Below are 13,692 nucleotides of genomic sequence, written 5' to 3' on the forward strand. Positions count from 1 at the left end.
TCAACACTCTAAATGAGTCCAGGATTCAACAGATTCAAAAGCCACGTAGTGCATCAAATGTAGCCCTTTCCATCCTCACCCTTATGCACAAGCTGTGAAAACCATTGTCTCTTCCCCACTCACTGGGTTTTCTCGGACAACCAGGATTGATGGGCCAATTGCAGTCCTCAATCCGACCACAGGAATATCTCGTTTAAGAAGAAATCCTGGTTTCACAGAAAATTTTCACGATATTATTAGCTCAAACATTTCTGGCATTTGAACAATGTTTGACAGAGATTATCAGTTGTGCCCAAATGAAGAGTTTACAGTCCAAGTTTTAACAGAACAAACAAAGGTGCATGAAAGAGCCCTGGTTCACAAAGGCAGAAAGCCAAGCCAGCTTTAAAGTGGGTGCCCCATTTTCACTCTCCAAAACCGGGAAGCTTGTAAAGAGTTGGAACGCAGGAGGAAGCAAACTGGTGCTCTCCAGATAGCCTGGACTACAACTCCCATATGCCTCACACCACTTGGCCCTTCTGACTGAAGGTCAGGCTAATGATAACCCAAGGATCTCAGTTAAGAGCAAGTGTTAAGAGTTTGCCTCAATGTTGAGGACATTTCTTTTCTTGTCCCCTTACCCTCACCGAACCCTATCCCTTAGAATCCATAGATGGCTCAAACCTTATTATCTATTGCACATCGTCGTCGTCATCATCATCATCATTTTAGCCATTGTCTATCCCAGGGGTCTTCAACCTTGGCAACTTTAAGACTTGTGGACTTCAACTCCCAGAATTCCTCAGCCAGTCTTAAAGTTGCCAAGTTTGAAGACCCCTGGTTTATCCACTGCAGGTTGAAGGCTTCTTCGGCATATTTCCAACCTATACAGTCCTGAACCTATTTGCATTTACCTTCCACAATTCTTCTGAGGACTCAAGGCAATCTGCTCAATGACTGAGTTCTCCTCTAATGTTACTTCCCAAAATAGGTTAGGTAACTTGGAGTGAAACAGAGTGACTGGCTAAAAGTTACTAAGAGCGCTCCACAATGTAGAGGGATGGTGTGGGGGGGGGGGAGAGGACTTGAAAATGGGTTTCCAAAGTCCAATACTTGAAAGGTTATACTTTTCACATTGTACTTTCCTAGCAGATCACCATTCATGGGATCTGCAGAACCTGGCATAGTATCTCCAAGGTTTTCACACAGTCACTGTGCCCTCAACCTTTTCTTCCACATGATTAGTAGACATGACTTTCTTCCATCTACAAACCTACCAGAGAAAATTCAGGCTAAAAGAAGAAGAAGAAAATGAAATAATTCCACAATGCCTGGAATTCTGGGGACCTTTCATCTGAAAAGTCTATTACTAACGGATGCATGTTTTGTTTTTGTTTTTTCTTATTAAAAGGCAAACCAACTGGATTAAAACAAACATTCTTGATTGCTATGCAGGATCTGGGGACATCGCAGAAAAAGAATCCATGATGTAAGGGGTGGTCTTTGTTGATTTCTCCATATAAAGCAGGAAGGGGAAAGCAAAGAAAGGGAGATAGGAATCAGCCTTTCATTCCAGATAAATTATTATCGAAGTTGGCAGGGCAGGTAGATAATTTTAATACCCGGGTTTAATAGGCTGATGAACGACATGCTTTAAATTGCCTGGGAAGAAACACTGTTTCTGGGGTTTTTTTTTAGGGAAGGGAAAACAAATCTCTAAAGAACACAATAATTCCAGCACCTGTAACTATGAGTATATTTAGCCAACTGCTTACTGAAATAGATAAGCGAATGAGGCCACTTTAGATCATGGAAACGCTCAATCGTGCCAGTTTGGCTACTCACAGAGGCCACTGGTTCATCACCCATCCCTTCTTTTAGGCGATCATGTGAGTGCCTTCCCCCCACCCCCCCACCCCCACGGCCTGAGGTCCAACTCTAGAAGTGCCAGAGAAGCTGGCATCTTCGTTTAAGGATCTTCGGCCAGACACGTTACGTTTGCAAAGCAGCGATTGTCAACTCCTCCGTTAAGACTATTCCTAGCCGATGTGCTTATGAGAACTCCGCCGGTGCTGATGGAAAAGCAAAATAATAATAAAAAGGACTAGGAAGGCAAAGCGGCGAACTTACGCAGGACTACAGCGGGTCTAACTGGGTTCCGCAGAAACCAAAGCAGGTTGCCCAATTAGCCTATACCTGAAGAAATGCTCCACAAAGTTAGCTTTCTCCTGCAAACCATGTTGCCCATATCTAGCGACGGGGGGGGGGGGGAACAACGGGGTGAACAGCTGGGGGGGGGGCGCTCAGGCTCTGTGTGATTATAGTGACATACACATACACACCCCGGGCAGGCAAAGGCTGCGCCCCTAAGTTGGGAACTTAAAAGGACGGGCGATAGCGTCCCAGCGCCAACCCAGCTGCGCCTTCTCACGCGTTGCTAATCCAGAGTCTTTTTGCTTGGGCTGACAGTCGCTAGCCAGGATTCGGGAGGGGCCTTTCCCTCAATCAACCAGGTGGAGAACACCCCAACCCAGCTCCCCAATTTTTCCAGCAGCCCCCTCCTCCTCAATTGCCCAGAGCCCATCACCCCTCCCTTGTTCAGTGGCAGCGGCTAAACCCGCGCAATTCCCCTCGTCCGCCCTTCCCAGCTGCCGCCTCCTCCTCCTCCTCCTCTCCCCACCGGGGTCTTTGTAGACTGATCCTAGGTTACTCCTAGGTTACTCTCAACAGGACTTGCCTCCCAAGGGGGCGCCGACCTGCGAAGTTTGCAACCTCAAGAAACTCCCGCGGGAGAAAACTCCGAGCATCCCACCCACCTCCGCTTTCCTCCTTCCTCGACTGAATACTCAGGATCGCAAGCCGCGACGGGTAAAGGATCGGCGCTTTACTCCCCAACCCAAGCCCCCCCCCCGCCCGGCCGCCCTCCTCCTCCTCCTCCTCCTCCTCCTCCTCCTCCTCCTCCTCCTCCCCCTCTTGGCAGCCCCTCACTCACCCAGCAGAGCCGCTATCCCGAGCGCCAACGCCAACGGCTCCATTGCGCCGGCTCCCCACCCCGGAGAAAGAGCCGGGGCGCAGCGCTCGTCCCGCTCGCCCGGAGGAGAAAGCCGGAGTAGCAGGTGCAGCTGCCGGAGCCCGCGAGCGCGAAGGAAGGCGGGGGAGGAGCTCTCCAGGTGGGGCGTGCCCAGCAGGTGGCGTAGGGGGAGGAGCCCCGGAGCGAGGGGGAGGGGCGGACCTATCAGGTGGAAAAGGGGAGGGGCGTTGCCCCCACAGGTGAAGACAGAGGGGCTGGGGAGGACGGGGCGGGGAGGGGAGAGCGAGGCAGGGCTGGAGAGGGGCAGTTGGGAATTCCGTTGTGCAGGGTGGCTTTTATTTATTTATTTATTTATTTATTTATTTATTTATTTATTTATTTATTTATTTATTTATTTATTTGATTTAATTTATATACCGCCCTTCTCCCGAAGGACTCAGGGCGGTGTACAGGGCAATAAAAATAAGAATACAGGATACAAGATTTAAAGTTAAATGATTATGCCCAATGTAGTAAGTTAGTTAAAAATAATGTTAAAACCCCAAACCCATCAGACCAGGCCGGCTTGTTCGAATAGATAAGTTTTTAGATCAGATTTTTTTAAATCAGTTTTTGATTTGACGTGGTTATTTATATCCAAACTTCTAACTCGGGAGTCCTCAACCTTGGCAACTTTCAAGACTTGTGGACTTCAACTCCCAGAATTCCTCAGCCAGCAGGTGGCTGAGGAATTCTGGGAGTTGAAGTCCACAAGTTGCCAAGGTTGAGGACCCCCTCATCTAACTCAAGGCGGTCCAATCTCGGCTACAGTAAGACTTGTGGACTTCAACTCCCAGAATTCCCCAGCCAGCATGGCTGGCTGGGGAAATTCTGGGAGTTGAAGTCCGCAGGTCTTAAAGTGGCCAAGATTGGACATCCCCGATCTAAATCAATGCAAAGACTGATGCTGCTGCAGGAGAAGTTGGCTTGGGCGCTGAGACCATGAAGCCCAGATGGGAAAACGACATACAGACCTGTTAGGGAGCTTTGCGGTTCATCAGAGCTCTTCAGCCAGGGAAAACAAACGAACGAAAATGGGTAATATACATCAAAGAAGAAAACGGATAGATTGGCGATTTCACAGCTACGCCACAATTGGTGGGATTCATTTGGTAAGCAAGAAAGCATGGCTTAGGAACCATACCGGTCGGCTCATAGAATCGACTAAGCTAGAAATAAGGGAAGAGTGTTGTAGCTTCGTGTTTTTTTCCCAACCTTGGCAACTTTAAGACAATTCCTGGCTTTAATGTTGCCAAGGTTGAGAAAGATTGATCTATTGGGGTGGGGGGGAGAATATCTGTCTTCAAAGTTATTTTGAAATTCAGTCTGTAGTTAACTAGAAGAAAAAGTTCCTGCATCCACAAGCTTCCAACACCAATTCATCAAAACCTCAGCAAGGTTTGAAAACAAACCATCATTCCATGCCCTCCAGAATACCATCCCCTTCCCAAAAGTTCATTTAAATAGGCATTCCTCCCCCCCCCCCCCCCACAACCCAAATGCCTCTATATAAATGAATTCTTAAAATTTAGCTCTGATCAGGCCTGGATCAGAGTGGGTGAAAGATTCCTCTGTAAAGTTTTTTTTTTTCAATGACAGATTTTTCTAAACGTTTTTTGATGATCCAATTCAGATACAGTATTTTACTGTATCTTCTATTTGTCACGGATCCGATAGATGAAACCCAGTAAAGAACTTCAAGGTAAGAATTCTTCCTTAGAGAACATTTTATTCAGGAAACAAAGTATCGGCACTACACAGTTGATCCCAAAACTACATTCCCTTCGCCCAGATACAAAGTAACAAATTGCAAGTCCCACCCCTAGAAAGCAGTCATAAATCACATTCTCCAATTAGCCGGGAGCGCGGGCTCTCTCCCCAGCTCCTCAGCCCGCCGAAACGTTATCGGTTTGCGGCCTTGAGTTCCCACAGAGCAGCATTATTATTATGGCTAGCTGAGCCCAGCCATTCACCCCACCCCCACTTCAACACCTAATTTCTAAACAGAAGAAAAAGCACATTAAAAGCAAAGTAAAAATGGCCGCAATGAGCAGGAGCATCCAATGTTACTGCATTGACACTATTGTTGTATTACTGCATATAAGCTGCTTGGAACTATAACAAGTTAGGACAGTCTGTAAATCTCATAAATAAATACACCTTGCAGAAAGGGTAGTGGGAAGCTACTTCAGAACGGTTCCAAAATACATCCGTGGATCTGTTGTACAGTCACCTAGGGTTGAGCTCAACAATAAGGACTTGGCTTCATCTATGTGAACCCAGCTATTATGAAGCAATGTAAAGAATACAACCTGGGCTGGTAACTTTCCTACCCCTTTTCTAGTTGAACACAAGTCTTTTGGGTTGTGTGTATATATAAAAAATAACTGCTGTCGGTTATATTTTAAAGGCTATATTTTGAAGCCATTCTGACTAAGTTTCTTTTATTTATTTATTTATTTATTTATTTATTTATTTATTTATTTATTTATTTATTTATTTATTTATTTATTTATTTATTGGACTTTTATGCTGCCCTATCTCCCGAAGGACTCAGGGCAACTCACAACAATAAAACAGCTATAAAAAACAGTAATACAAATATTAAAAAAGAATTAAATTACAAAGCCCCATAATTAATTACTAAAACCAATAAATTAAAACAATATTAAAAACCCCCATCCTCAGTCCAGGTTGGCCAGTTGGAAGTTCATCCAGCTTCCCTCCAAATCTTTCAAACTGCAGCTCCCATTAGCATTGGCCAGGTGTTAGAGCTTCTTTCTTTACGGAGAGTCCAATGCACATTACCCCTAACCTCCAACTGCTCATGGTTCTTAGGTTATGGGGTTTGTAGTCCAAAACACCTGGAAGAAGCATTAGAAGAGCTAATCTATTCATTAGCTAACCTTGGAATAATGACACACCCGTCAAGAAATGAATCACAAGACAGAAAACAAAAATTGGAGTTTCTTTTGATGCAAATACTGTATCTCTGGTAATCCTCACGTGACTTCATTTAAGTCCCCCCCCACCCCATACTTAGAAAAGTAACAGATTTAGTCCCCCTTTCAGTGTTCTGCTGAGATAAGTAATAGATGGAGAAGTTAACCTCTGAACGAAAGCAGCCAATGTCTGCTTCCAGCTTCCAGACTAATCAGATTTGGACAGCAGAGTAACAAATTTAACATGTTCTTAAATCAGGATTTAACCAAATCTCCAAATATGGGCAGATTAGAACTGCAGGGACCCATGCTCAGTAATCTACAGCATGTCATTCTCAATCCTCCCTGTCAAAGAGTTCTTGAAGATCTCGATTCAGAAGGGAAACTGTGGTGCTGAGGCATTCCCAGTTCTATCGTATTCTGGTTAGCATGCTGTGCTCCACACATGCAGAAAAACTGCCTTCAAACAAGTCAAGTCACTGGCAGATTTCCCCTTGGGAGTGGGTGTTTTTTGGGGGAGGGGGGGTTGTAGCTGGAGTGATACTTTTTCTATATTGAGAGAGGTTACCCAGCCAGTGAAGCAGTGATGCTAGAATGCCCTTGAAATGGGTGGGATTTATATAGGGCTTCAAAACCGATCCCTTTTAAAGGCATTATAGCATCACTGCCCCACTGGCTGAGATAGAGAGAGAGAGAGAGAGAGAGAGAGAGAGAGAGAGAGAGAGAGAGAGAGAGAGAGAGAGAGAGAGAGAGAGAGAGAGAGAGAGAGAGAGAGAGAGAGAGAGAGAGAGAGAGAGAGAGAGAGTGATATACACATATACCTACACCTATACCTACATATACATGTTTGTGTATGTGTGTAAAATAGATTAGCATTTTTAATGTTTCTTCCAGCTCCAAATTTTTATATATACAAATACACACACACACACACACACACACAACACATATATATTTGTATTATAAAAAATTGGAGACTGCTCACCTCACCTACAAAGCAACTTGTTTAATTTTGGTCCAGGGCCAGTCATTAAAACAACAGTGAAAACAGGTACAATAAATACAAAGAATAAAACTGCATGAAACATTCTGGAATGTTCACTTTTCGCCTGTTATTTGCGAGAAGCGCTACCAAGCAATTTCCGAATGCTACAGCTATTGATAACAGAGCCCGTCTGGTGTATTGGAGAAGGCAGGCACCAGGCTAGAAACTAAAGAGGCTGTGAGTTTTTGGCCTTGAGCCAGTCCCTCTTTCTCAGCCCTAGGAAGGAGGCAATGGCAAACCAATTTTGGAAAACTTTACCAAGAAAGTTGCCGTTCAGGCAGTCACCTGGAGACAGCAGCCTTGAAAGCACACACACCAAAAAAAAAGTGCAACATGTGTAGAGGTTTCTCACATTAGTCACATCAAAGGAGATGGCATGTTGTCACAAGCTTTGGATGCCCGCTCTCCTATAGCTCCCGATTTCTTACGCTCGACCTTCAGCATGCTAAGGACCAGATGACTGCACGGAATATAAATCCTTCTATTCTCCACCATTTGATCAGAACTGAAGAAGCTTCTTGAATGAGAAGCGAAATGTTTTCAAAGAAGGTTCAAAAGGCAACTGGACTTTCTTTTGGGTCCCCCCCCACCCTTTATAACATTTTCAAAGAAAACGTTTCAAAGAAGAAAAAAATCCCCCAAGAAAGTCCATTTGCCTTTTGAAAAGCAGTTCTGGGGACAAACATGACTTGGATGGTTGAGAATCCCCGTAGATATCCTGATTTGCTAGCATACCTGGCGGTGATCTTGGCCACAGACTTTGAAGCAGAAGTTTCGTGCCTCTCAAAATCTCAGGAAACACAACTGCCGATCGAGGCAGCATCCCTTTTTTCCAAAAATAGGGGAGCGGGGGGAGACATTATACCACCTTAATGTACCCAGGGTTGCCTGTTCCATTGCTTCTGAACCCTGACACGTGTGCTACAAAGACATCACTTCCAAATCTGCCAAGAATGTTGCAATGGAGCCTCAGAAAGTTGTTCAGAGTTTAACCAACCGTGCCCTTTTCTAGAAAACTCCATTCCATTCACTCCAACTAATTCTAGTCAGCCTGCTTGGTCTTTTGTTGTTTTTTTTTTGGGTGGGTTAATAAACAAAATCTTGCAAATCTCGATCAATAATGCTTATGTGCCATCACGCTGTCGTCTCTTAGCAACCACATGGATTTTCTCCTCGATCCCTTTTCCTTTTCTCTTTCCTTTTGCACAAATCACAGGGTTTTAGTAAATATGCAAACGTCACCATCGTATTTTCAACATTTCTTCTATTAATATTTCTTTGGATCAGCTTAGGGAAAGTCCTGCCTTTTTCCTTCTCGGGAGAGAGCCCCCATTTTGCTTTCCAGAGTGAAGCAGATCAGCTGTTAGTATTATTAAGGGAATAAGTAGTTTGGATTCTTTTTAAAAAGTTGGCATTTGGAAGAACCTGGAATTCTTTGTTGCACGTCGCCCCCTGCTGGCAGAAACTAAGAGAGCTTTCCGTGAAGTTTCCAAAGTTTGAACACAGGGACTCCCCGATTTACGAGTTCGTTTAGTGACCGTTCAAAGTTACAACGGCACTGGGAAAAGGGACACATGACTTGTTTTTCAGTTATGACCTTTACAGCATCCCCATGGTCATGTGATCAGAATACAGATGCTTGGCAACTGGTTCATATTTATGACGGTCACAGTGTCCCGGGATCGTGTGATTCCCTTCTGTGATCTTCTGGCAAGCAAAGAAAATCGGGGAAGCCAGTTACACTTAACATTACCAATTTAACAGCTGCAGTGATTCACTTAAAAACTGTGGCAGGAAAGGTTGTAAAATGGGGTAAAGCTCCCTTAACAGCTGTCTCGCTTAGCAACATACATTGTGGGCTAAGTTGTGGCTGTAAGTCGAGGATTACCTGTACAGTCAAAGAACAAATGTTAAACCTTCACTGGAAAGCCCTCCACTTGGAAAGAGGCAGGTGAGATAAGAGACGAGATTCTGAATTTTATCTTTGTGCACTTTTGTTATAATAAGGAATTCCTCAACCCCTTCTGGATTTCACTGGGTAGACACATAAAATAAGAGATAAATCACAAAATGGGCTTTTATTTTCAGAAACAGTGATCCTCCCCATCCAGGTGAGCTCATGTTATCACCTACCGGTACTTAGTACTGCAAAACCCGAGCATTGAACTGATCATATATCCTGTTAGCGAAAAAGTGACGTAATTACACACAAGCTCAGACAGCAACTCTTCAAACCCCAATCCCTCCCTCCCCCCCCCACCCCACCCCAAAAACTATTTTCAGGTAAGCTGCTGCTATGGCGGAATTCTGCAAACTGCCAAACCCTTGTCTGCCTGTTTATGTGGATCCTGTGTGACTTTTTCCACGATCAGGTCACTGATCATTCTAGAACACCCCTTCCCTACATCTTAATTCTTTCAAGGGCGAGGGCAACTTTCTGAAATGGGGACCTGGCTTTGAAGGAAACATTTAGCGTCATTTTCAAAATGGGAATTCTAACTTTGAAATTAGGAGTCAAAGAGTTGGCTTATGATAAGTTGACTTTATTGGCAGTCGCCAAGCGGGAATCTGGTTCGGAGAGTAAGCTAAACTTTTTCCTGCAAGCGAAAAAACCAAGTTGGTCAGGTCCAACGGTATTGATGGTGAACAAGGAGCGTTGTTTTTTTTTTCTTTTCAGAATTTGGGATGATCGTGTTGCACAAATGTGACCATCTTGGGGGAGCTAAAATAGCACGCTCAAGATCACAGATTGATCCTGATAGTGCTTTCTCCAATGAAGCATCCGCAAACTTGCAAAATTATGAGGATCCTTCAGCAAGCAGATGGAAAATAATCTTGTATACAGAACGTTGTATTTTTATTAGGAAATGTTATATTTGCTATTATTTATTCATATAATACTGTACGGATTTTGCAAGATAAGCCATCCTGAGGGCTTTTTTTTTTCTTCTGAAGACAGTGCTAACATATGAATATACAGACATTCAAAATAATTAAAAAATATGTATAATAAATAAAACACTTTTAAAAAATGCCAGTACACATCTTCATAAAGATACAATCAGGCAAGAAACACATTTCTGAAAATCCACATTTGTTTGTTTTTATTTGGACTGACACATTCATTGTATGTCACAACTTCCACTGATCAATGAGGTTTGTAAAAAACAAAATAAAAAAAAACCTGGCACTAGCCAGCAGCGCAATGGGATTTATATCGGAACATTTTAATGAGGCATTAAAAATGCTTACTCCCCTGGTCCATAACTCCCCAGTTCCCCACCCACACCCACCTCTTTCTCAAAGCTTTGATTGTATTTGATAAAAGCATGATTTGATCAAATGCTTCCCAGCGGCCAAGTTACTTTTAACTGCCACACAGAGGTTAACTAAATATTTCTTAAAAGGCCACGGATGATTTTAATGTAAACAAAACAAAAACCAAAATAAAAGAGGTGATATGGCAACACTACTAGTAAAAGTGGGGTACATCACAGAAAGAGAGGTTTTTTGCAGGCAACACTGGTTGAAAATTGTAAGAACACTTGATGGGTAAGGAAACTGAAATGCTAAATTATATACAAGGGGTGCTGACGGTGGTGGCACTGGAAAACAGTCTTGTGTGACTGGGTTGACACTCATTATCTATTGCTTATTTATTACATAACCGTAATCACACTTGAGACACATGTGTAAAAAAATGAGACATTGTGGAAAACAGCTTTTTCATATGAAATTTAACATGTACGTTCATCCAACGTGGAATGTACCAATAGTTGTCATATTTACAATGCTCCCTTTGAAAGTCCCTTTTCTTTATAAAACCAGTCGACTGGCCCAAGGAAGTAAACAGCATATTGGACTGACTTGAGATACACTTTTGTAAAAAAAAGCCCCTAGAAGTGTCTCTCTCATTTCAGTTCGGTTAGAGCATCTGATTTTGCCCAGTCTTGTACTAATCAGATGCCCAAAATGCCACAGGTGATACTTACACGGTCCTGATCCTTATGAAGGATGAGAGTCAGTTGTTAAATTTCAAGGGGTATCCAATGGCTTTTTCCAGGCACTCCACCAAAGAGCCAGCGGAAAGGAAGTCCCTTTCTACTTCTACAAATTTAATATAAATAGACTTGGGCGAAATTCCCGGGTCCACGATACAATTCTGTGATAAAAATCCATTGATTCCAACCCACTCTTTGCTGAAGGTTTTGGTGTTGGCCTGAAAATGTAAAAACAAGCACTGCTGGAGAGTCCTGACCTCGGCGATGCCCAGGTAACAATAGATGATTCTGGCGGGCTCCATCTCCACTTTGAGGGACGCTTGCGACAAGGGCGTTTCGCTTCCTCCCAGAGTTTCGTTTCCGGGCTGCTGGCTGATGCTCTCCTGATCAGGAGATGCTGGCTTCTCGTGACAATCTTCGTAGCCGATGGCATACAGACCAGGGCTCTTTGGAATGCCTCCAGGCAATAGATACTGGACAATATTTCCACCCGTTGGCTTGGAGTGAGCGATGGGGATCCAGTCAATTTCCATGTGTAACTCTAGGCATCTGGCTTCGCTAATAGTAATCTCTAAGAATTTGTAATAGACATTCTTCCAGTTCATTTTCTGGACTCTGGTCATGATGATCCTGCCCTCGGGCTTCTCCGAGTTGAAATATTCCCGGAGTCGCTTGCCAAGGGGAACTTGGGAACTGATCTCAGCGTAGTGGTAACGGATGTCCTCCTTCCACCGTGTATTATAGCCAATCCCAAATATAGCCAGTTTGTTAGAAAGGTGTAGCCGAGAAAAGTCCGCCCAACTCTGAAAGAGTTCCCATTTTAACTGGACGGATTCCAAGATCTGTACAATATTCTGCATTAGGTCGCACTTCCTTTAAATAAAAAAAAAGAACACAAGAGGACTAAGTTTTAAGGCAGGCAATTAAGAAGTTCAGAAGAAGAAAAAGACGCAATCACCAAAGGCCAATGGAGGTAAATAGGCCTATCAGATGCTAAGGACAAATGGTTGCTTAAAAAAATAAATCACAATAGTGTCTTGCAACCCTTGTAGCACGGAGCAAAGGGGTAACTCACACTGAGCCTATACTTTGCCTGCAAAATGGAACCAATTCCATTTCTGACCTCTCTAGTTTCGGACAGGAAGGACTGAAAACAGGAGAGAAGCTAACTGTCCGTATGGTTGATGTGGAGCAAATTGAAGCAGCGGTCTGATTTTTTTTTTAAGGCAATGTCATCGTGAATGCTGTGTGGCAAATACAGGTATTCCTTGAGTTATGACCGTAATGGAGCCTGCCGATTATGGTCATAGGCTGCAACCGTCAGTCCAATTTCACCACCTTTTTTGCGATGGTTGTTAAGCAAACCCTGCAGCTGTTAAGCAAAACGCCACAGCCGTTAAGCGAGCCCTGTGATTCGTTATGGCACCATTTTGCCACTGTATAATGGTCACATGATAGCGGGACGCTGCAAACGGCTGTAAATGTGGCCATGTTGCTGAGCACCCAAAGTGCAGTCATGTGACCATTGGGGGGAGGGGGAAGTACCATTGGAACTTCAGATCTGGGTTGTAAGTATCTTTTTGGGGGGAATCCGTTGAAATTTTGAATGATCACTAAGCAGCCAGTAGTAAATTGAGGACTACTTACATCCTGAGAAGTGATAGGGATTTCTACATGTTTGTATCTAATGCAACTACTAACAAAGCACAATCTTATAGAAAGAACCATTGTAGTGATTAAGGAGTTCAATTAAGACCAGGAAAATGCAGGTTAAAGTCTCCACTATGGAAAGTGGAAGCTATGGAAACTTAAAAAGGTAAAGGTAAAGGTAAATGCGTGCTAGTCGTTTCTGACTCTAGGGGCCGGTGCTCATCTCCGTTTCAAAGCCGAAGAGCCAGCGCTTGTCCGAGGATGTCTCCGTGGTCATGTGGCTGGCATGACTAGACGCCAAAGGCGCATGGAACGCTGTTACCTTCCCACCGGAGTGGTCCCTATTTTTCTACTTGCATTTTTACGTGCTTTCGAACTGCTAGGTTGGCAGAAGCTGGGACGAGTAACAGGCGCTCACTCTGTTACGCGGCACTCGGGATTTGACCCGCCAAACTGCCGACCTTCTGATCGACAAGCTCAGCGTCCTAACCCACTGAGCCACCGCATCCCTTTATGGAAACTTACTCTCAGCTTAATCTCCTCCTGACCTATTCTGTCTATCCAATGAGACATCTGGCTAGGCTTTTATAGTTCCTGCATTCAGGACACTGCTGATATAAACAGGGCAGTACAAACACCGCCCATACATTGCACAGCCACTCATAATATACATGCAGAGTTACTGCAACTTTCCAAGGAGATACAGCCCAAGTTTGTATTTCAGTCTGGTTCAGCTGGAAAAACTGAGTCTGTTACATTACCCTTGGAAAAGTGGTAGTTTCAGAGTCTTAATTTACAGGCAGAACATTATTCAAATTACTTACTGAGAATCTTCTGAAGATTCCTGTTTTATCTTCAGTGATTTCTTCACTGCAGGCATTTCATCTAAAAGGTAAGGCAGAGGTTAAAATAATCCATAGTAACGGAACCTTGCTACTTTAAAAATGCAATTATATCCAGATTATAATGGTGACCAATTTCAGTATGAATGCAAGAGCCACTGTA

General features: G+C 43.8%; 1 protein-coding gene across 4 annotated transcripts in view; it reads right to left on the bottom strand.

Moving 5' to 3' along the window:
* Positions 1-13,692, bottom strand: part of MSANTD2 (Myb/SANT DNA binding domain containing 2) — a gene marked incomplete at its 5' end in the record, with an annotated part of 71,562 nt that overhangs the window by 46,120 nt on the left and 11,750 nt on the right. For 3 of the 4 annotated variants that reach the window (XM_081333872.1, XM_081333874.1, XM_081333873.1), the window contains 2 exons: positions 9,504-11,910; positions 13,512-13,572. The exons of the other annotated variant lie outside the window; for it this stretch is intronic. In XM_081333872.1, coding sequence (XP_081189998.1) covers positions 11,058-11,910; positions 13,512-13,572 — 914 coding nt within the window. In that variant the 3' untranslated portion in view covers positions 9,504-11,057. Of the gene's footprint in view, positions 1-9,503; positions 11,911-13,511; positions 13,573-13,692 lie in introns of those variants that run through there. 4 annotated transcript variants of the gene reach the window in all.

Source organism: Vipera berus, assembly GCF_964194415.1.
Source record: "Vipera berus genome assembly, chromosome: 8".
NCBI lineage: Eukaryota > Metazoa > Chordata > Lepidosauria > Squamata > Viperidae > Vipera > Vipera berus.